We start from the raw sequence: 22,155 nt of genomic DNA, 5'->3' as shown, positions 1-22,155 counted from the left end.
GCTCCTCACGAACGCTTGCGAGAGTGCACGAGATGTATTACTGGCCATGACTTTCGGCAAGCGTCAGCATTATGTTAAAGGCTCCCGTGAATGTCAGCGACGAAAGTCACCACCCCTGAAGCCCGCCGGGTTATTGCAACCATTGAACCACCTCATAACCCATTCGACCAAGTCAGCTTGGACATTCTTGGCCTTTTCCTCTGTCAACCGACGGCAACAAGTGGGTGATTGTCGCCACTGACTATTTAACCCGTTATGCCGAGACAGAGGCGCTCCCCGAGACATGGCTTCTGAGGTAGCGCAGTTCTTCATGTGTCCATTGTATTGCACCATGGTGCCCCACCACTGTTATCACACATAAGGAACAGCGTTCACGGCACAGCTCACGGCGAAATTTTTCAACTAAGCAACACCAGGCATCGAAATACGACCGCTTACCATCCGCAGTCTCACGGCCTTACGAGCGATTAAACAAGACCATCACAGACATGATCTCTATGTACATCGCGTCCAGCACAAAACATGGGATCGTATCCTGCTTATGTGACCTTCGCATATAATACCACCGTACAAGAAACAACGCGCTTCACACGATTTCGCCTTGTCTACGGCCGCGAAGTACAGATGATGCGGCCGCTATCCTTCCGTGCCACGACGCCGAGCACTTAACTACTGACGCCGAAAAATTTGCTCAGCGCGCTGAGGAGGCTCGCCAGCTCGTGCGGCTGCACATCAGTGAGCAGCACACGCAGATGCACGGCGCTATAAAATCCGTCACCGGCAAGTGCGCTGCAGTCCTGAGACCAAGTGTTGGTGTGGACCCCTGTTCGCCGCCGTGGCCTTTGTGAAAAGTTGATCAGCTGGCCCCTACAAAGTGCTGCGCCGCATTAGTGAACGTGAACTATGAAGTCGTTCCAGACAGTGCGCCGCAAACACAAGGCTTCGACAACCACCTAGTTCTGACGTAGTTCACGTCGTACGCATGAAGCCCTACGTCGCGCGTTCGTGATTTTTACGCTCCCATTTGCACGTAATGCACTACCTCCTCCGTTTCTAGAGAGGTAGAGATTGTTCTAGCTATACTGCTGTAGCTCTCGCTCTGTTCTGTGCGCGAGCATCTTCATTGAGCATGTTTTTTGTTTTTTTGTTGTTTTTTTGGACACCCTTCTTGAGCATCAAGCCGATGCTCGTTCCGGGAAGGGGGAAATGTCACCTGTAGTAGTGGGAATAGGGCAAGCGCAGAGCGCAAGAAGAAAGTGCGCGTGTTAACCGCCCCGCTCGATAGCTAGCTCTCGCGCCGTTTCTCCAGAGCCCAGCCACTCTCAATAACGTCGTCAGCCCCCTTTAAAAGACGCGTGGCAATATGATGAGTAAAGAGGTACTCGACAAGGAGACCATACAGAGTTCCTTGACAAAGAGTCTAGTAAAGACTCAAAGAAGAGACTCATGACTTGCATACAAGTATAAATTACGTCAGCACCTGATGATGATGTGTGTAGGCACCAAGTTTGGCATGACAGCTTAATTGCAGAGTAAAGGCATTGCAATGCGATTCCACTGAGACACAGTGGGTCGTCTCGCAGAGTAATCCATAGACATTAGCAAAGCAACTTTGATTTCCTGTCTGTTGTAATGGGGAAACAAATCAGTCCTTTCTGATGTTAGCAGAAGCAGGAAGTATTTCCGCTGAGGTGCTGGTTCATGTTCTGCCGATAGGACAAGAAGACAGTGTCCCTGAAGTAGTCCATTAGGATCTGGGTCTCAGTGCATGCGGCTACAGTGTTGTGGAGCCAGTGCCAATGATGTCCTGGGCAAGACTAGCAAATTGTGTACCGTGGTGACATCAATCAGGGGCCCACAAGTATACATCTCTCAAATAGCACAAAGCGGCTCCGAGCGGTGCTCTCATCCCAACGAAGAAGAGACGTGCTGTTCGTTTCATCTGGGATGAAATAACCTGATACGCTGATGAAAAGCCGGTTTCCCCCGACATCATTGACCCTGGACCCAATCGAACATTTTAAGTGTATTGCACTTTTGATTGAGCCGTACTATCCGAACTCATTGAGTGTTGTGCATTGCATGCCCCGCGAACCTTCTTTAAGACTGGAAAGTGCTTTGTATGGTCTTTTAACTTATTTTGAACTCGCCAGTATAATGTGGTGAACTCACATGGACTGGGCGCAGAACATAGTGTGATGATAAGTGTTGTGCGGCGTATGCTCAGTGAACTTTGCCAGCAACTTGAGAGTGCATAATCGTGAATGCACAATGTGGTGTGGTGTTTAGACCATACGTGTGAAATGTTTTGCACACTAGCGGCAGTTTTTCCCCCAACAAGCTTTTTACGAAAAGGGGCTTTTGTCACGTGTGAGTGTGTGACACAGTGCGGTGGATGGGGAAAGAAAAGAAGTAGCGACAAGAGTGCACGCACGGAGGCGAATTCCATGCTGGATGGAAGCGATGACAACGAAGAGCATCCAGCACGAGATGTGCAGTGCAAGACAAATAAAAGGGAAAAAGAATCCAATCATAAGAAAGGCGGAGCTTCCAGCAGCCAATCAGGAAAGGACAAATCGGCCAGGGCAGCAGAAAGCGAGGCGCACTGACAGAGAGAAGTGAGATTTCAGTAAGCACGCCAGAGAAGGTCGCCACCGGACCAGGAGCTGTAGACTGGCCGTCAGGTCCGGACCCAAGCCTCCAGGACCTACCCCAACCTAAACCGACCAGACCTTCCTGCAAGCCTGTTCAAGGGCGTCACCACTCCACCCAATCACGGACTGCTCCCGAAGCCAGCGAACTCCTGCGCCCGTATGCAGAGCGCGAGCATCGGACTACAGGCCCGAGTTTGCGCCCCTGCCTGGCTAGAACACCACCTCCAACTGCACGTGCCGCCAAGCCGCCTGCATCCCCGCTTCAAACGGAGCTACCACAGTCTGTCGCCCATTCATCTGCCGACCCCATCGACATTCTGTGAGACCACAACTGCTTCTTTCGTCACCCTCATCTCCGCTTCTCCCCGTCGAAGTGTTGTGCGCACTCACACGCGTGACCTGCCCTAACTTGCGTACTGTCGGTACTTTTATAGCTCATAGTATTTGTTGTTTCTTGTTTTGAATTTTTCCTTTGTGATTTGTTTGCGTTTCTTTTTAAACTAGTTCTCTTAAAGCTTTGTGTGCGTTTTCAAACAAACAGCTTTGTCCTCAATTGGTTCTCGAGGCTCCGCCTCAAGCAATCATCTAAAACTATGACAAGAAAAACCTGCAATCACATATGCATATCGTGAAGGCACTTCTAAAATTCCAATCCATTCTCCTGGAAGTGAAACAGGTCCAGTGGAATTTTCAGCAGAGTCTTCAAGAAGATAGTCTGGTATTAAATGGTATTAAATACGGTATTTACTCGCGTAATGAACACACTCGCATAATGAACGCACCCCCCACCTTTAGTAGTCAAGTTTGGATTTTTTTTGTCCCGCCTAATAAATGCACCCGAACTTGCTACCGTGAAGCAGGAGAGACACAGTACAATTCGGCGTCGATATGGCGTCCGGGGGGTACGATTGTATTGAACGCCGTATCGGACGTCCAATCGTACCGTGTGTCTCCCTCTTTTTTTACGATAGCAATATGGACACTCCAGGCGCATTTTTGCCGTGGGCACCGGCCATCGCGCCTCTATCTCCCGTGTTCAGAGAGAAAGTTGGAATAAACGCGCTGTATTTCGTCGCGTGCAACAGCACCGATGGGGAGGAGGGAGGCGGCGCAGCAACTGCACATTGCAGGGCCCCGCGCACCCTATCTTGAAGCGATCTGCGTCGGAGGCTGTGTCTAGGTGCGACGGCGGCTTATACATTTGTACGTGCTCCGTTATCGCCGCTCAGTTTGCGTTGAAGCGATGCACGGCACGAAGGTCACTTCGCTCGTTATTGCCACCGCGCTTCCTCACACCACACTTCGCGGTCATCGAGTCTGATTGGTTTATGTTTTCCTCTGCACGCTGACTCCATGCTGGTTAAATTACTTTGCAAGTTTTATGGTGGATAAAGCGACTATCCTTACATCGTATCTGTCTACACATCTGCTATCGCAATCGATAGTACGCCTTTCTGGCGAAACGGCAACCTTTTACAGGTGGCCGCGGAAAAAAAAATCGAGAAAAATTTAACCCCGCATAATAACGCACCCCCCACCTCGCGCATATATTTCGGTAAAAATGTGCGTTCATTATGCGAGTAAATAGGTAGTTTGAAAGCAGCATAGTGATAAACAAAGTGGGGACCAGCAGTATTACCAAGAATGAATTTGTCTGTAACCCCTTGTTTTACAAACTGAATTTCCACTCAGCCTGTTATTTAATGTTAAAGAACCCCTTTTGTGCAGATAAGACTAACGTGCCTGAAAGGCATAAAATTTACATAGGATTGAGAGACATAGTTGTTGGCACTGCGTCACACATCCTGCTGACCTGTGAACTGTATAATTCTCCCTGGGAGGGAGACTGGCTAGTCCACATAAAACAATATTCAACCATAATGATAGAATTGTAGTGCCCGCATCTTCTACTATGCCAGGGGCGCTCACAGCAACAGCAAGAAGGAAATAAGCTGGTAGTGGGGAGTAAGATCCAGTGACCAGCTCAGCAGCTTACGTGTCGGTCGTTTTTACTTTCAAGCTCCAAAGTGGTGACCCAGACGTGAACATGACCGAACCTAGCAACAAAGCTGCACATAAAGCCCTCGGCTCCCCGATATCGCAGATGTGCGATTTCAGCTACCACCTTTTGGACGCAGAATCCCCAGGTGTGGTTTCTACAGGCCGAAGTGCAATTCCACCTGCACCGGATCACTTCGCAGACGACTCACTATTACAAGGTGATCTTGTCACTATCACCGAAGTAGTCACAACCTCACCGTCCTCCCCCAGCCTTTGGGTGATAACCCGTACGATGGCCTAAAGGTAAAGATCCTGAAGCGTGCTGTACCTTCAATGCACTCGCCTGCAACAACTCTTGACCAGCGAAGAACTTGGCGATAGACGCCCCTCCCAAATGCTGTACTGGATGTGGCAGCTCTTGGAGGAGGTAATTTCAACACCCACAGCGCTCTGCTCAAGGAACTTTTCCTACAACGCCTTACCCAACCAGTTCGCCTCGTCCTTGCCGCCGGTGAACACGACGCTAGACCACCTGGCTGAGCTCGACGATAAGATCCACGAGGCTGCCGCCGCTCCTTCGTTTTCTATCATCGCGACAGCGCCTGAGCCCTCAGCCGTCGCCCAGCTTGATGGATGCATTTACAACCTCACGGCTGCAATTGCTTCACTTCACGGGCCCACACGATGCCGCGCTCTTCAGTTCGCTAGAACTGAGGGGTCCTTGCCGCGGACTTGAAGAGTGCTGGCGTCGTCTGGGCTCATGAAGCGAAACAATGGCAGCCTTGAGGTCCTCAATGCGCGCTTAGAGTTGGGCGACCACTGAGGGCTCAGCCGTAGTCGAATTTTCCAGTTTTAATCAATATCCTTATAAGCAATAAACAAGGAATTAACTATCACCATCACTGGTTTATTACCCGATTACAAATATTTGGAGTGTTTGAAATTCAATTTTTGCTAGTTAAACTGAACTCTGCTAATCTGACTACCATATAACCTAAAGTAGATGCACATTTTTTTTTTTTTCTCAGAAGGCTCAGCTTTGATTTATATGGATCAGTTTTGTACCACTCATGGAAATGTTTTTGCATTGTTGAATGATAATGTCTTGATGTGCTTTTCTAGACTAAAGTTGTGTCATGTCTTGAAAGAGTTGGTTTGTTACTGGACATTATTTGCTCCAAATGTCCGAAGGCAAGATGTACCTATGAAAAAATTCAGGTCGCCATATTTGATGATCAAGCAGTAGTGGACAGCAAACAGGTACAGTGGAACCTCGATGATACGAATCTCACGGGGTCACGAAAATATTCGTATTAGCATCAAAACACAATTAAAACTAGCTAAATTAAAGAGTCAGAGGTGAACTCACTCAGGCACATGCACGTAAAAGCATTTACGTATAGATCACTTATAACGTAACCGTTTAGAGTGATGAACTGGCTACAATGCGGCCTTTTCCGACTCCCGTTTACCCTCCCGTAGAACTCCATGTATATGCATACCGCTTACAGTGCAGCCGCGTGAGACGAAATACCGGTTATAATGCGGCTTACGCGGTAAAACTCGCTGACAAGGGCGGTAGCGAGCACGCTTCTCAACGAGGTGCGCCCACCGATGGGAGAGGAGATCAACGAGGGCGATGCGGAGGAGGAGCATGAGACAGGAGCATGAGATCGTCGCTGCGCGCCGTATTTGCCAAAAGCACGCGGGGGATGCGCGCCTTCACGGAGAGCAAACGCGCAGCGGAGAGAAAACAACTTCCGTGGCGCGAGAGGCCGTGGGGGTAAGGGAGGAGGGGGGCGTGGTGACGCTGTGCTACTCACCAAATGCGTATCTTGCAACCAAGCGTAATGGTAACTGGCGACGCAATCTCCCACGCGAAAGAGCAAAGCGGGAAGGTAGCGCGGGAGGGGGCTTTTACTCTGCCAACAATTCGTTCTTCTACTTTGCGCCTGTGCCGGCTGTCGGTGTCGTCGCGCGCACCGTATCTGAAAGCGATCTCCACACGCTCTGACCTTTGTATGCGCCGTGCTTACGCCGCTCAGTTTCCGTTGAAGCAATGGACCGCACAAGCCTTCGCTTGCTGCGGCGGCCGCGCGTGCGAAGAGCGGCCGCTGCAGCGAGCGAAGAGACAAAGGAAAAGCACAAACAGTGATGCTACTGGCAGACTTATGATTTGGAGCAATTTTTGGAGCATCAGAAATTTCATTTTGGAGCACTTTGGAGCCGGCAATTTGGCATTTTGGAGCAGCTTGGAGCAGCTGATTTTTCACATCCTGAAGTATTTTGAAAAAGCGAGTTGCAATATTCAATTACCTGAATAATTCTTATGTTCTTACGAGAAGCTTCGTAAACATTTCCATCTATTGCAGATCTCGTGGAGAAAAAAATGCACTTGTGTGCATGCGACACACACAGACACAAATTGATATCATTTCGTATAATGCTAGTTTTCCCAGATGTCATCGATCCAGAAACAGAAATGATGGACACATTGGCGGCACGCAGTTATTATAACCACGTCATGCTGCGCTTCAAACAAGCTACTACCTGCGTTTCCGGAGTAAATAACGTCCGCCAATAAATCGCCAATTAACCTTGAAGCCGCGAGCCTCGGCAGAAACCGCACTTTGCCGTCAAACCGCCTTGCAAGGCAGACGCCGCGTCGGCGCCGTGCGTGGCACTGCTAAAGTCACTGGAACCTGCAACATTGAAAGTACCGCAACCGCCAGAGCGAGCACAGGCAACACTGCGTGGAAAAGACGAGCAGCTCTTCCTCGGGTTTTCTAGCAAGTAGGTTTCTAGGCTTGCTACAGTGAAGAACAGCACGATGGCTGCCGCAGTGGGCCCTGTGAAATCCACAAACAAAACCGCATTTCGTTTAGCTAGATACGATGTAAATTACAGGTACAGTAGCCGACAGATTTTTCGGACTCCAAAAATTCGGACTTGTTGGATATTCCGGACTTCATAGATGTACCGGCAGGATTCCCATAGCACTAATGCATTTTCGCGAGCGATTTTTCGGACGAATCTCGGAGCCAGTGTTCGATTTTCTGGACTAAATCGCTCGCTCCGAGCCACGCTATCCGATCTTGGAGGCCGGCATGTTGGATTTTCCGCTGGCTTGGCTTCCAGTGCCCTCCTGTATAGCCTTCAAGATCAGTACACGCACGCTATCCCCTCGTCTCCGAGGCCATGCCCGCTCTTCTTTGGCCAACAAAACGTTCTAAAAAGCTGCACTTGTTTTTTTGTTTTTTGCGAGGGTCAGCGAGCAACCGCAATTTATTCTCACGCACGCGAGAGAGGAAGGCGGCCGGAGGCGCGCGCGGACTTTTCGCTCGCGGGGCACGGAGAGAAGGCGGCGGAGACGGTGGGGAGTTGCATTCTGCTTTTGCAGCTGCCGACGGAGCTGCCGCGCAGGCACCGTATCTTGAAAGTGATCTGCTATGTGGCCGAAGTGTGCGCCCGCGATCTGCGATGGGTACAAAGGGCGCGCGACGAGTGCCACTAGCTTCGTATGCGCCGTTTTTTTTTCTTCTTTTTTTGACGTTCGTGTTGAAGCGAGAGAATAGACAGCGCGAAGGTCAATATGCCCGCGGTCATCGAGCGAGATGTGTTCATGTGTAACCTGGGCGCGCGTGACACCGTGCTTTTTTAGTTAGTAAGCGCATATTTACAACTTTATACGGCCGATAAAACTAACATCCGCTTTAAGCCTCATAATTTTTTTCTCAAGGGGGGGGGGGGGGGGGGGGGGGAAGTTTTTCGGACTGTTCGGTTTTTCGGACTGCTCGATTTTTCAGTCCCCGCGAAGTCCGGAAAATCGGTCGGCTACTGCACTCGGAAAGTGAAGCATTCAACTGTGCGCCACCCGTTCTAAATGCAAAGCGATCCCGATGCTCGTGTGTCACACAAGATTTTTTTTTCGGATGACTAGGTATCAAGCGCTGCCACAAAATCGTTTATACGCGTGGATATTATCGCTTTCTAACGTGGCTACTGATTTAACCCCGCACGAAATGTTTCATACAGATCTATTTCTACGAAAATAAACGGTACCTGACTGCACTACAAGAAAAGGGATGTTAAAACAGAATTAACCAGGTCATGTTCGTGTTGTTTTAAACAACACACGAGAAAATCTATATTTTAATTTTTAACATTGACAGGTCGATCGATCTTCTCACTACACTTTGTTATTTTTGACACAGCCGCCCGTATTCCGTCGCTTGCACATACAGCATACGGCGCCGCGCGCCGTATGCTGTATGTGCGAGTGAAAGCGTGCGAGGGAAGCCGACGACTGCGTCTCGCGCGCGAAAGAAAGCATATGACGCGCGGCGACGGCGTTATCGCCCTTGGACTTTATACGGAACATCTATGAGCCAAAACCAATTTTAGGGCCGCAACGCGTCATAGACACTATCTTTAGATAGCAAAAGCGGATCTCAAAGGCCATACTTTTGCTGGCGGAAACCGAAAATACGTAATAAATGTCGCCCCCAGCACTTTGGGCGGCCAATGCCATCGTCAAGCAATCAAGCCAAGCGACATAAAAAGTCAAAATGGCCGCTCGGGCCGGCGCGGTGTGGCAGTTCGCAATGTATGATGCGGGAACGGTCCCACAGTTGCGACGTAACAGTGGGGTTACCAATGCATTGGGTTCTATGGGAGCTGTGCCGGGACCGGCCAAAAACGACATAACAGCCGGGAAAACGCAGCACCCGGGAATGTAACAGCGGGGTTCTACTGTATAGCAAAAAAATCTTCAGCGTGCGTAACACGCGACTTAGCACCTGACGCCTTTAGAGAGCTGCCTTCTGTTCCATTGTGATAAGTCTTGCATCCGCTTTCCACTTGGCTCAACGCTGTCGAGCAGCACGTGGCACACAACACAGCACTCCGCTGTGTGATCGAGGAGGCAAGCGAACTTTGCCGAGCCAGCTTGGTTCGTCTGGTTCGTGGCCTCCAAGACTGCACCGTTGCCAATGTGATCTTGGAGGCCATGCCCAGCTGACAGCCCGTGCAGCGCACCACAGGGAGAGGGAGAAGTGAATGCACGGCCTGGGCGTGACCCACGGGCTACGCACGACTCGTGCATTCTTGCACGTCACCCCCCAGAGAGATCTCGGAGTCCACGCCCAGCTGTGCCTGCCTGCGCGATGTGCCGCGCAGAAGTGAATACACTAATCTTTCGAACCGCAGTGGTAGCCGTGCAGCCAGGCACGCGCAAGAGAGAGAGGACGTACAGTGGAGAAGTGCGATAGTGAGCTGCGGCTTGTGGGGAGGTGCACAGCTACGCGTGGCGGTGAGAAAGTCCAGTGTTGCTCGACGATGTATTTGACGCGGGGACACAGGAGTTTTGAACTGCTGCGGCGAACGAGTGCTGAACCCCGCGGCAAGTGATTTACTTGGTGCACAATGGTCGGGTATCTTTTGCTTTCAAAGATGAATTTAGTTCGTTATATCCATTGGCAGAACAATTTCAGTTTGTTAAAACGAGGTTTTAAATACATAGATCTCTATGGGGATTTCAAGAGAAAATTCATTTGCCTCATTATATCCCTTTTCGTTATAATGAGGTTTGAGTGTATTGCAATCGATGCTTCACCTTTCGAGCGGAACTGCGACTTTTTTTTTTAATATAATATAAACACAATTACGTAGACTGCACAGAAAAAGTATTTGAAATCAAATTTTGTTGGCAGACTGTAAAATGGAGCATGGTAAGAAGCTTCATGCTTACCTTGGCTTGTTGCTCAAAACGTTGCCTCTGAACCAATGGGTCATTCAACTCTGTATACGCATTAACCACTTCTTTGCGCGCAATAAACAGCTCAAAACGCTCCGTCAGGCCACGGATGCTGCGATGCCATTTTGACAGGGGGCTCATGATCTGCATTAAAAAAAAGAACAAAAAACTGGAGGGAAAAGGAATATCTGTACTGCAGTAAACACAATCAGCATAACCTACAGCCACAACATTATCTATAAATTGATGACCTGCCTGTACGATGAGGCTCCAGTGCGCCAGATTTGCTTATTCTTGTTTAGTTTATCTTTGTTTACCTAGCTGCCACTATGGCCAGTGGCACCACCCGCAACCAAAGTTCCCCGTGACTCAAGTGCACAACCTTTGACAAAAAGCTGACGCCATATTATAGGTAATTATTGCGTGAATGGAAGAAAGCAAAACCGCACGTGAAGACGCATAGAAATAAAGAAACCAATGCGACTGCATACATCTAAGCTCAAACAAATTTGTAAAACGGCAGTCTTGATGGCTCGAGAGTATGCGTTAGTGGTTGTACTTACCGTAAAAACCGGAATATAGGTCGAACTTTTTTTCAAAAAACCATTGCGTAAAGTTGACCCTCGTCTTATATACTGGACATTGGCGGAAAAACTAGGGAAGTCTTGAAACAATGGGCAGATGAAGTAAACAGCCGCCTTCGCAATCGCATTCAGGCTGCTTTTTCACATTTTGTTTCAAAATAAGCGGAAGTCGACAGCAATTCACCGTCGCCTTCAAGAAAAAGGCGATTGAGTACGCGGAAGCCCACGGCAACCCGGCAGGTTGCTGTGGGTTTCGTATCGTGCGACCATCGGCCCCGCGTGTTTGTCAGCACCTTATCATCACGGCACGGAGCAGCATTTAAATAAATACTGTCACCATTGTGCAACCGGCTGAGTCGCATTTGTTTAAAGGTAAGGGTGTCTTTCAGTACTTTTGCCATTGAAAAAGATTTCTTTCATTTTTAGAATTGGTTAGTTGGGGGGTCGACTTATATTCCGGTTCGACCTATAGTCCGGTTTTTACGGTAGGTTTATGCTTTGGATACCTCAGGTAATTAATACGGTAAGTAAATATGGTAATTGAATATTATTCTGTTGAGCTGCTGTACTGAAATGTCAAGCTGCTGAGAAAGCTTTCCTTGCTCTTTAGTATCAAATTGCAAAATTGCCAGCTTCCTTTCAAGAAAATAATTTTTTTGTAAAGTACATTTTATGCTTTGTATGGTGTAATTACACATACTCGCAGTTTTCTACATTTTTCACATTGTGGTATGATACATTAGAAAAAAGTGCATACTCTTCAATTGTATTCCCTTTGCTAAATACAGTGGAATCTCGATGATACGAATCTCACGGGGTCATGAAAAACATTCGTATTAGCCGAAATTCGTATCATCGAAACACAATTAAAACTAACTAAATTATGGGGGGATGAGGGGATCAGATCGCAAAAATCGCCAGAAAAATTGATTTTTGAAAACCACGCGTTTCGGTATCTGCAACGCCTAATCTACGCTGTATCAAAATGGTTTGGCTGAAAACGCACTAAAAGCGGCCGAAAACGATTTATTCGTCAGTGCGCAGGGCGAGAAAACAGCTTTAAATTGCGCCAGATCACCGCAATTCACGGAGACATATCTCGTATTTCCCGCCACCGAGCGCCGCCATCTTGGAATCGCTCGAAAGCTCAAAAATTCGCCGTTCCGCTTCCCATTCGTTCGTCGTCGCCATCTTGTAACAAACGCGCAAACTCAAAAGAAGCGCGGGTCTGCGATAGGTAGTCACACGGGCCCTCCGATGAAAGCGGGCTTCCGATTGGCTGCCGTGCTGAAAGAAGTCTCTCCATTGGTTGCTGCTGTGGCAGGGGCAAGATGGCAACCGCAGTTGTCTGCTTCGTAAACCACGCCGGCATCTTCACTTGACACGCAGAATTCGGATTACTGAGAGCTCCCAGGTTAGTGATGGATCGTCGCTCGTTGGAGAAGAAATTTTGGACGAAGCACGCCTTCGGAATACGGAAGCGCAAGCCTCCTACGGCAAGAAAAATACGGCGATTAGCGGGAGAAGCGGAGGAGCACCCGACTGAACGTGCTGCGCTACCTTGCACCGTGTGACTCCCTCAGCGAAACCGACAATCGCCCTGTGCCACCGGCACCGATAACGCAGTCGACGGAAGACGCGCCAACGGAGGCTCCCGCGCCTCAGCGTACCGCCGCGCGAATCAGCCGAGATCGTATCTCGGTCAACATAGCTCGCTGCGACTAGGCAAAATGGCGCAAAAGCAAAGAACGCGGCCCGAAGCACAGCAGCCACTCCGTCCGATGGGCGGCCTTCGAAAAGGAGGAAAAGCACAAAAGCAACAAAAGCGCCACCGCTTCAAACTCTTCGCACCCAGTCGCGGCCTCTGCGCTGTCCGGCGTCGCGTCCGCGCCTCCGAACCAAAAGAGAAAGGGAGAAAGCGCGTGACCGTCGTTCTCTTTCGCGGCCGTCGGTGGGGCGGAGTTTATTCGTATCAACCAACGCGGGTAGAAAATCGATTCGTAACAACCGTACTCTAGCACGTTGCAAAGTAATGGGGCTCGGCCTAGACCACGGGAAAATTTGTATCATCCGAAAATTCGTATTAGCCGTGATCGTATCATTGAGATTCCACTGTATTGCTTTTATGATGATTTTTTAAACATACAAGCACTCTACCAGATGTAGGCACGAAGAACACTGACCTCTGGGTGATCACAGAGGAAAGTAGGATTGACAAACTGCTCCTCCAGGAAGTGGCCAACTAGCTTATCCAGAAGCCGAGCTGCTGTCCTGGGTGGTGGACACTCCACTTCGTGTTTGACACACAAGTCAGACAACAGGGCCACGGACTCTGCATATCCAGACACATGCATCAGAGCCCTACTTATCCTATGTTAAGCACTGGGCCAACAGAGAGACAATGGTGGGCAAAACTGAAACCCACATATAGCCACAAGACAATCGAAGAAAAGGAGCCTTAATGCCCCAGAAAATTCCCCTCTACAACTGTGAAAACACTCCAATGATACAAAAGCAAGCCTTCATCAACTGCGGCCATGTTGTATCACCTTCGGGGGAAATCTCCACTTCACCTTAGACGAGTAATCTATACAGCATTAGTCGAACCTGTTATAAAATACGGTATTACATTATATGGCAACTGTTCCAAATATAAGAAGCAAGCATTAAATGTCATACTAAAGCGAAATGTCAACAGTATATCTTACGGTACCAAATTACACTCAGTTGACATGAAAGAGAAATACGATGAGTTAGGCATCCTACAGATTCGTGAGCTGTTTTATTTTGTTGTGTTGACGCGGTATTATTATTCATATAATAATAATAATAATAATAATAATAATAATAATAATAATAATAATAATAATAATAATAATAAGTTTATTTGCCATCATACATATTAGATGGGAGGACAGAGGGAAAAAAGCTGCTCACATGCAGCTTGACCAGCCCACAGCTAAATATAAAACTCCTGTAAAAAAAGATGTTACATTGAGGAAAACAGAACGTTTTGTTAAACCACGGGTCTACAGTAATTATGGTAAAAAGATGCGCAATTACTATGTACCAGCTATGTTTAATGAAATTCCTGATGATCTATGTCTTGCAAGCAACGAGAGAAAGATGATGACTAGTTTAAGACATTGGTGCGTAAATTTATTGCCTTGCGTATAGCTTTACTTTTGTTGTATGTGTTATTTTGCGCTGTCCAATTTACTGGCACTGTCGTGTATAACTTGAAATGCATGTATATGAAGTTATTTTTTTAGAAGATTCTCCACCTGCTGCCTGACCAGCCAACAAGCACAACATGGTTAGGCAGGTCAGAATTTATGTATGTATATGCTGTATTGACAAATAAACTTTGAAACTTAGAAAAAAAAAAGAACCACTTATAGTGCAGAACTGGCTACAACGCGCAAACTTTTTGGCTAAACGCATACCGCTTACGGTGCAGCAGCAGCGGCCGCGCGGTGGTTGCCTAGGCGATGGAGAAGCCTTTTGCACGGCTGCTTATAAGCGGTGCGGTTTGCACAGAGCGCGGCTTCTTCAGTTTCTGTGCACCCATCGCGATGCGCGTCATTATAATTGCATATATCGCGCATGCGACACTGCCAGTTTAAGCAGTGTTCCGCAAATTTAGTTTAGAGCTATTAGCCTTTATTGCACCTGTGAGCTTCCGCCATTCCGACCAGTGTGTGCATTCAGAAACTTTGTAGGCATTCACAGTAGTTGCCGTGGCTGATTGCCCGAGGAACCAAACTCCGCTTCATACGCGTTGCTGTCAGTTCAGCCCGTGCGCGTGATCCCATGCATAGTCTCTATGTAATCGTTTTCGGGTACGAACATATCAAGGGCGAGCTTCCCGCGATGGCATGCCGCCCGACAACCCCGCCGGTTAGGCTTAGGCAGCGTGCCTCGTCGGCGACCAAAGTTGTGGTTTGGTGCCAAGTCAACGAAATGCATTGCAATGCCCATACGGCATTTGGAAAGCATACAAACCACCTTTATAATGCAAGCAAGGGCATGGGCAACACTCGAATGGTGGCAACTTGGTCCACAGTCGCCATGTTTTCGACACCGTGCATAAGCTAACCATTCCGAGAAATCGGATAAAACACTGTACTGTGCCTAAAATTTTGATCACCGTATTTAAAAAAAAAAAATTATTATTACTTTGTCTGCTTCAAGACTGCGGGTACTTGGGCATTAACCTTTCAACATTCGCAAATATAAACGGATGCAAAACTCCCAGTCGCACACTTCGATTTTCTGAAACACGTGGCTGCTTGGTCTACATGTTTTGCATACGTGCAGGCCTTGAAAATCGTTGTTTTGGGTGTAGTGCGGTACCACTAGAGTGTACTAGATTGGGGGAGTGGGTCCAACGCAGGCTCCCCGCTGAGGCTTTTTTTATTGAAAAGTTGGTGGCGCCACCGCCGCTTTCTCCCAAACGAGCGGCCCCGTGCGCCGGTCGGACGCTTGTCGCGTCGGAGACTCTACCACAGGTGCATAGAGCTTTCACAGGTGGATACTCGGTGGCGGCAACACTGCTATTATTCCCCACCGATATATTGTAAATAAAATGGAAAAAGAGCGGCGGAAAGAATGCAAACGACGCAACAACGACGGTGCGTTGAACAGATGACAGCTACTCAGCCCGTGAGCTTGCCTCAGCCAATGAACGCTGCCGAAACAGCCGGAGCCAGCGTTTATTGGCCGGAGATTCAGAAGTTTTTTGCTTCACCCTCGGCGCTTGCCAAGGCGTCTGCTGGACCCACTCCCCCATTCTAGTACACTCTAGTACCGCTTATAGTTCAGATATTTGCGACTTTGGCGGCTTACATCATAAGCGGTCTACACTGTATATAAAGGCATGATCTCTTAGAAACTAGGGATGTGTGAGTACTGAATAGGTCGATTCCACTTATAATAATATGCAAGTGCCAAAAAATCCCATTCTTATAACTGATAAATGTTATAACTGGGTTGCACAAAAAAAAGGAGAGGAGACTAACAATTGAACCTTCTAATTAGATAGAAAAAATCACAGCATATCCACGGGGTAAATGATGATGAGTGGTCGAAGCTCCGGAGGGAATCATCGGATCTCCCGCTTAAGGGGACACTAGCACAAACGCGTTAGAAACGTGCAGTACTCTCTAGTAAGGGGGAGCGGCCACAGCGTCTTACGCAGCCATTTACACATGCTGGAACGTGCACCGCGTTTGCCGACGCCATCACATGACTGCTGAGAGAGTATACCCCCCGTATTCATAAACGCTCCTCGACTTGAACTTGACTTGCCACCGCCTTGGGCAGCGCGTTCGAAACGCGTTGAAGGTAAGGCGGAGAGGCCACAGCGTCTTACACGAGCTTCTTACACGGGCCGTAACGCGCTAGCACAAACGCGTTAGAAACGCGCTAGAAACGCGGCCTTTCGTTAATGTTGGGTATTTATTGCCATCGTGGTGCGTGTGTCTATGTGCGCTTCGTGGCGTAGTGGTTAGCACCGCGCGTTCGGAAGCGAGGGGTCCCTGGTTCGATTCCGCGCTACGGACACAACTTTCGGAATTTTTTTTTTCATAAAACGCCGGAAGCGTTCTCCGAAAGCCGGAAGCTGAACCGGAAGTGGAAACGGAACCGGAAGTGGAACCGGAAGCAGAAGTCGGCTTCCGGTTATACTATACGTATACATATATATGTATATATGGGTATACATACATATACGGACACACAACGCCATCTATTGAGCAATTCATAAAACTAGACGTGGCTACCTACTACGACGGGGACGAACGGGTGCCGCTATAAGGAGCTTCGCCCCTAAAAGTACAGTCGAACCCACTTAGTGCATTACTGGTTTTTACCCACTACTGCATAGGTTCTCAAAGTGGGTTCCGCGGAACCCTGGGGTTCTGCAGGCCCCTGCTCGAGGTTCCGCGAACCACTGATAAAATTTCTGTGGTTCCGCGCTGGCCAAGTGGCTAAAACGGCGAACACGAGGTGCGCTCGATCCACAGAACCTCCATTACCCATGCCCAAGTGTGAAAAAGCACATCACAGTGTTTAACGGCAACGCACAAACTGCGCATTAAATCTGCAAGCAGCTTATAGCCACCAAGCCTCTGGAAACGGGCAGCGTGCCTAAGCTTTCGCACTTGAATCGGTGTGAATCTCGGAGGCCCTAACTTGCCACCCACCATGCGCATTTCCCCCGTTTGTAGATAGGGTAGGTGTTGATAGCATGCGCACTGACGTATACGTTAGAGGAATAAAAAAATTATTGCGCGCTGCTACGGCGCTAGCATCCAAAAACGAAGCAGTGCAGTCCGCATCGCCATAGTCCTCAGCGGCAATCGTACGCGATACGTGACTGACGGCAACGCCGGAACGCTTCATTCCTAATTGTGCACTCAAAGCCTCTATTCTTGCGTTAATCGCCACGCGTAACACCGCATTGGCGGCTCCACGTGCCTTCATAAGTGCGTAGTCACCACCTATGATCGCGTAGATAGCCACCACAGTTTCGTCCGCAGCGGCTGCGGCAAACAGTAGTTTCGTTTTGACTCTGTGCGCGCGTCGGCTGCATGCTTTCACAACTGCGTAGTCGTTATCCATGATCGCGTCGATAGCGACCGTGGTTTCGTGTGCACTTGTTGCAGCAAACGGTAGTCTCGTTTTGGCATTTTGCGTGCGTCGGCCACCGGCCTTCTGAACTGCAAGGTCATCGTCTATGATCGCGTCAATAACGGCCGCGTTTCCGTTCGCAGCGGTTGCGGCAAGCAGTAGTTTCGCTCGTGCAAACCTGTCGAAGAGGAAGAGCACCGGCTACATCGCAATGGATGGACAATTTGTTGGCGACCAGCTCACTAGCGAAAAAATAACTGGGATGTGCTCACGGTAGTGAAAAGCGTCTAAGATGAAGAGGCGCGCCGCGGCCGCGCTGCGAAGGATGTCGCGAGGCCTTTGCCGCTGCTAGTTCTAATCAGTCATGATATGACGAGCATTTCAGCTTCCACACTGCTCTTGTGCAAAATAGAAACAAGATTTGCAGATTCATTCAGTAAATAAAAGCGTGTTGACGTAGTAAGCATTCATTTATTGTTTTTTTGATATACTCGATAATTCGACATTCGGTTAATTAGGAAATTTTAATTCTGATAATTCGGGAGGGGGGGGGGGTTCCTTGCCGCTTCATGGAGCTTAGCAGGGTTCCCTGGAACGAACATGCTTGAGAACCTCGGCACTACTGCATTACCAACGTTGGCGAGAGGGTGGCAGGGAGACGAGGGAGGGGCGCTAGGCCGGTGATGCAATGCTTCACACCAAGTAAGGTCAATCTGCGCGACAGATGGAAGGGCAAACAACGCATCACATGACTCGATCATTGCTCTGTGCGTAGCCATCATTGGTGCTATGCAGGTCGACCACAGTCAGCGCCGACGGTAAAGAGCCTTTTCATTGTCAGGTTCAGCATGATTTGCCACCTGTCAAAGATTATGAAATCGGGAGAGTCACGGCAAGTTCATGCAATGCGATCCAACACGATCTGCATGCCTTCCAATGGCTAATTGGCCCGATCTTCGTAAATGTTTCCACACTTTCCAAAATACACTGCTTTTGGTGCCATTCCCTCTGTTTGCGCCACGTTATCGTCTCAATCGGTCCCGTCAACCTAGAGGAACCTTGTATTGACAGAGGTGGCCATAGCATCGGGTGACACAGTGCCGTTCTGTGAATTCAGGCATTCAGCCGCTGCGTGTGCGATCCCCGCATCAAGCCGACGTTGGTGAGCGCATGCAGTAGGGCAGAAGCACTCGCAGAGACAAAGTCTGCAATCCGTATCAGCCGGGGTGGTCCGTCTCTGGCGTGCTCGGCACTCTTTTTGTGTCGAAAACAATGAAGTGAGGTGCTTGCTTGAGCAGCATCAAGTATGAGGGGCTCCGCGGCGCACGGGACATGCGGCACCGTGGGGGTCTCTACATTAAATACATATACCGAATATCTAAAAAATCAAATAGTAAATATACAATTTGCGAATTCAATTATTCGAACGTTCACTATTCGATCAGATTTGGTAATATTTGAGTAGTCGCACACCCCTACTTAAAACAAATCTTCTATTCACCAAATAACAGCACATCTCTTTTCTTTTGTGCAACTCTTTGCTCCTACTATGAGAACAACAGGAGAACGAAATGAGAAAAGAAAAACACACCAGGTGTAGCTATCTTTTCTGGATCAGGAAGTTTGGTGCCTAAAGCTTTCTCCAGGCCTGGAAGCATGCGAACCCTTCGGAAGGGAGGTGTAAAGTCAATCTCCAGGGCAGGCCCATCGGCTCCTTCCGGGTGGTAGGTGATCTTGTATGAGCCAGTCAAAAACTTCACCATGCCTGCCGTGAAATTAATTAGAAGTGTACCATTTTGTCAGTCAAAAGCAAATAAAAATCATTCTCAACTTTGGTGAAATTAATTAGAAGTATACCATTTTGTCAGTCAAAAGCAAATAAATATCATTCTAAACTTTGGTGGTGGGGACAAAAGGGTGCAAGAAATATTGGGGACAAAACCACGTAACAGGATCATGAGATAACAGCTTGTTTTGGCTAGCTGTAAGACTTCACGTGATCTCTATATAATTATATATGAATATGGTTAGCACATGGTTAGCATTTGACTGTCAACAGCTCTGCACGCACAAGTCTGAACTTCACTCACTGATATCCAGTGGAGCAGATTTTTGTATCATGACTTGTCGCTTAGTTAAAGTAGATGCAGAAGTAATAACAGAACTTTTTATTTTATACGCAAACCAGGTGTTCTTCCTTGTCATAGTGACCTGCAGTATACATATTTTGAAATTCTTAACAATGCCACGCAACTCAATGGCATTTCTCAAGTTTGGACATGGCAAACAGACAAGCATGGTGCATAGAGCATGAGCTGACGATTGTGCCTGCCCTGTTGTACACTGTGAAAACAGCTGAACATTCAAATGAAAGCCCACGTGCTCTTCTACTTGAAGGAACCACTCTTCCCACCAGCTGAGACATCGCAGGCTGTTGCGAATTCAAGCGTCCCGTGAAATGCAGAGTGCACAAGTTTACCCCATGAGATGCACCATGCAGCAAGGTGAAAGAGGGGAAAAAAAAGAGGACAAGGCGGGGGTGGTGACGTAAACATCACATGGGCCCTTGGCTCTGATTTGAGAGGACTGCTGCTGGTGGATGCTGATTGAGGCAGTGGGAGAAAGCTTTTACTGCGGAGAGGGTAGCCTGCCTGACTCGCAAGATTTCATTTGTATGTCTTAACTATATTACTGAACCGTTTGGTAGAAGGCTCTTTAGACGGTACTTTACAACTTCTAATGTATAACCAAAACCTCTTATGTCGCCTCGTTCCACGAGGCCCTATCATTTGTGACTCCCTTTACTGGAGTCACAAAGTCATGACACTTTCTAGCTACGAAATTTACTAAAAAACCACAAACATAGTTAAAAAACAACCTGCAATGCAGATAAAGCACTTCCACAGTTCTTGCTCTTGGCTAACATAGTTAATGCCTTGGTTTTTGATGTGTCAGAATGGCCAAACCATGGTTCATCAAGACGAACTCAGTTTGGTTGGCTACCCACAGCCAAATGAAGCGGAGAGACATCCCATGGGTTCCTTCCATGGAGTAAAATAAGACAGGAGCGCTGACTCTGCTCGTCTGGAAGGGACACATTCTGCAACGCCGGCTCCTGCTTCACGGCGTGTTCACCAGACGGCGCTACGAATGATGAAAAACTCTGCAGCGGAGAGGCGGGCCCAACAAACCGAAGGAGCAAAGGCGGCACCTGCTTGTCACCTACTCTCTCGCGGCACCTGCTTGTCAGCTGCTCCGCACACGCCCTGACACCTGTAGTGCGCATAGCTCTTGCGGTTCACGGAGTGACGGTGACGGTAGCAGGAGAAACAAGTCATGCATCACTTTATTTAATTTATTTTATACAGGCCAAATGCAGGGCATTTGTCAGGTGGCCTACATGAAACTTTATACAAGGCACAGGAACAGAAAATAAACAAAGACGGAAAGAAAAATTATAGCAAATGGTAAGGCGATATAATGGCAGTTCGGGTGGTCTCAAGCAATGACAGACGACAGCGAAAAGAAGCCTTTACTGCAAAGCTGACGTTTATCACTCTTTTTATCTGAGCACGCATCAAGTGCTAAGATGCTTCGCTTGCTTCTTTGTTTCCCGCGGTGCTTTTCGTGTCGCCCGGTTCTCTTGCGAGCAGAATCGCCAAATTCTCACTAAACATAATAATTGGGAATTCCTGCCAGTGTTTCCTGCTCATTATTTCACAAGAGAAGATCTGATTATATGTCTGCATAACTGGGGGAATCATCTCGAAGGCAAGGTTGAGAATTTACAGGGTAGCCAGCCGGTATTTACACAGGCTAACCTCCTTGTCTTTCTTTCCATTTCTTTTTCTCTACATTACGGCATGTCTCTGGACAAGAAAAGGCACCTGCACTGTGTGTAGTTGTAGAGAAATTTAAATTGAGCTCCTCCCGTCCTTCCGCATTGGCGTCTTCTGGTTCCTCCTGGCATTCAGCATCATTGAGCTACGCCAGGCTTCCCTAAACAAACTGAAGGAACTGCTCCGCTTCAAAGTCGAGGCACTTTCTTTACATCTAGTAGGACATCGCCTTTGTCATTGCTGAAGTAACTATCAAAAATAAGCTGCTTCTCGAAGTGTCGCGCACATATTTTGTCCACTGCTTTAAGCGCTCGCTTACTTTCAGGAATTTTTTGACGCCACTGGTGCAGTAGTTGAAGATCAGATGGCGAAGCGAAGAGCGAAAACTTCTCGCGTCCTTTGCCATAACCAGATTTACAGCCGGGAACAAAACACTGTCCTGTTGCTCAGTCTCTTCACACACAAGTATCAAGATACCCTGTTCCGTCAGGCATGAATAAACATACTGCAGACATGGTAGACAAAGCGAGGAAGACGAAAATTTCGCACCTCCGCTTCCGCGCAGACGTAGAGGAGTGAAAAACAAGTACTTCTGTTGTATCTTTTTGTACAGCATCATTTATCGTCCGTTTCCTCTAAAGACATCTAAAAATGTTTCGTATGCGTGCATAAAAGCGCTACCGCGTGTT

At 48.2% G+C, this 22,155-nt stretch overlaps 1 protein-coding gene across 2 annotated transcripts in view; it reads right to left on the bottom strand.

The window, feature by feature from the left end:
• LOC119435569 (lysine--tRNA ligase-like) overlaps positions 1-22,155 on the bottom strand; it is a 65,074-nt gene that overhangs the window by 10,571 nt on the left and 32,348 nt on the right. For both annotated transcript variants that reach the window (XM_049672724.1, XM_049672719.1), the window contains 3 exons: positions 19,219-19,392; positions 13,178-13,326; positions 10,405-10,554 (listed from right to left, as the gene is read on the bottom strand). In XM_049672724.1, coding sequence (XP_049528681.1) covers positions 10,405-10,554; positions 13,178-13,326; positions 19,219-19,392 — 473 coding nt within the window. The remainder of the gene's footprint in view (positions 1-10,404; positions 10,555-13,177; positions 13,327-19,218; positions 19,393-22,155) is intronic.

This window comes from Dermacentor silvarum, chromosome 1 (assembly GCF_013339745.2).
Source record: "Dermacentor silvarum isolate Dsil-2018 chromosome 1, BIME_Dsil_1.4, whole genome shotgun sequence".
Classification (NCBI taxonomy): Eukaryota; Metazoa; Arthropoda; class Arachnida; order Ixodida; family Ixodidae; genus Dermacentor; species Dermacentor silvarum.
The sequence above is the reverse complement of the archived record's forward strand: the minus strand, read 5'-3'. Positions and strand labels throughout refer to the sequence as shown.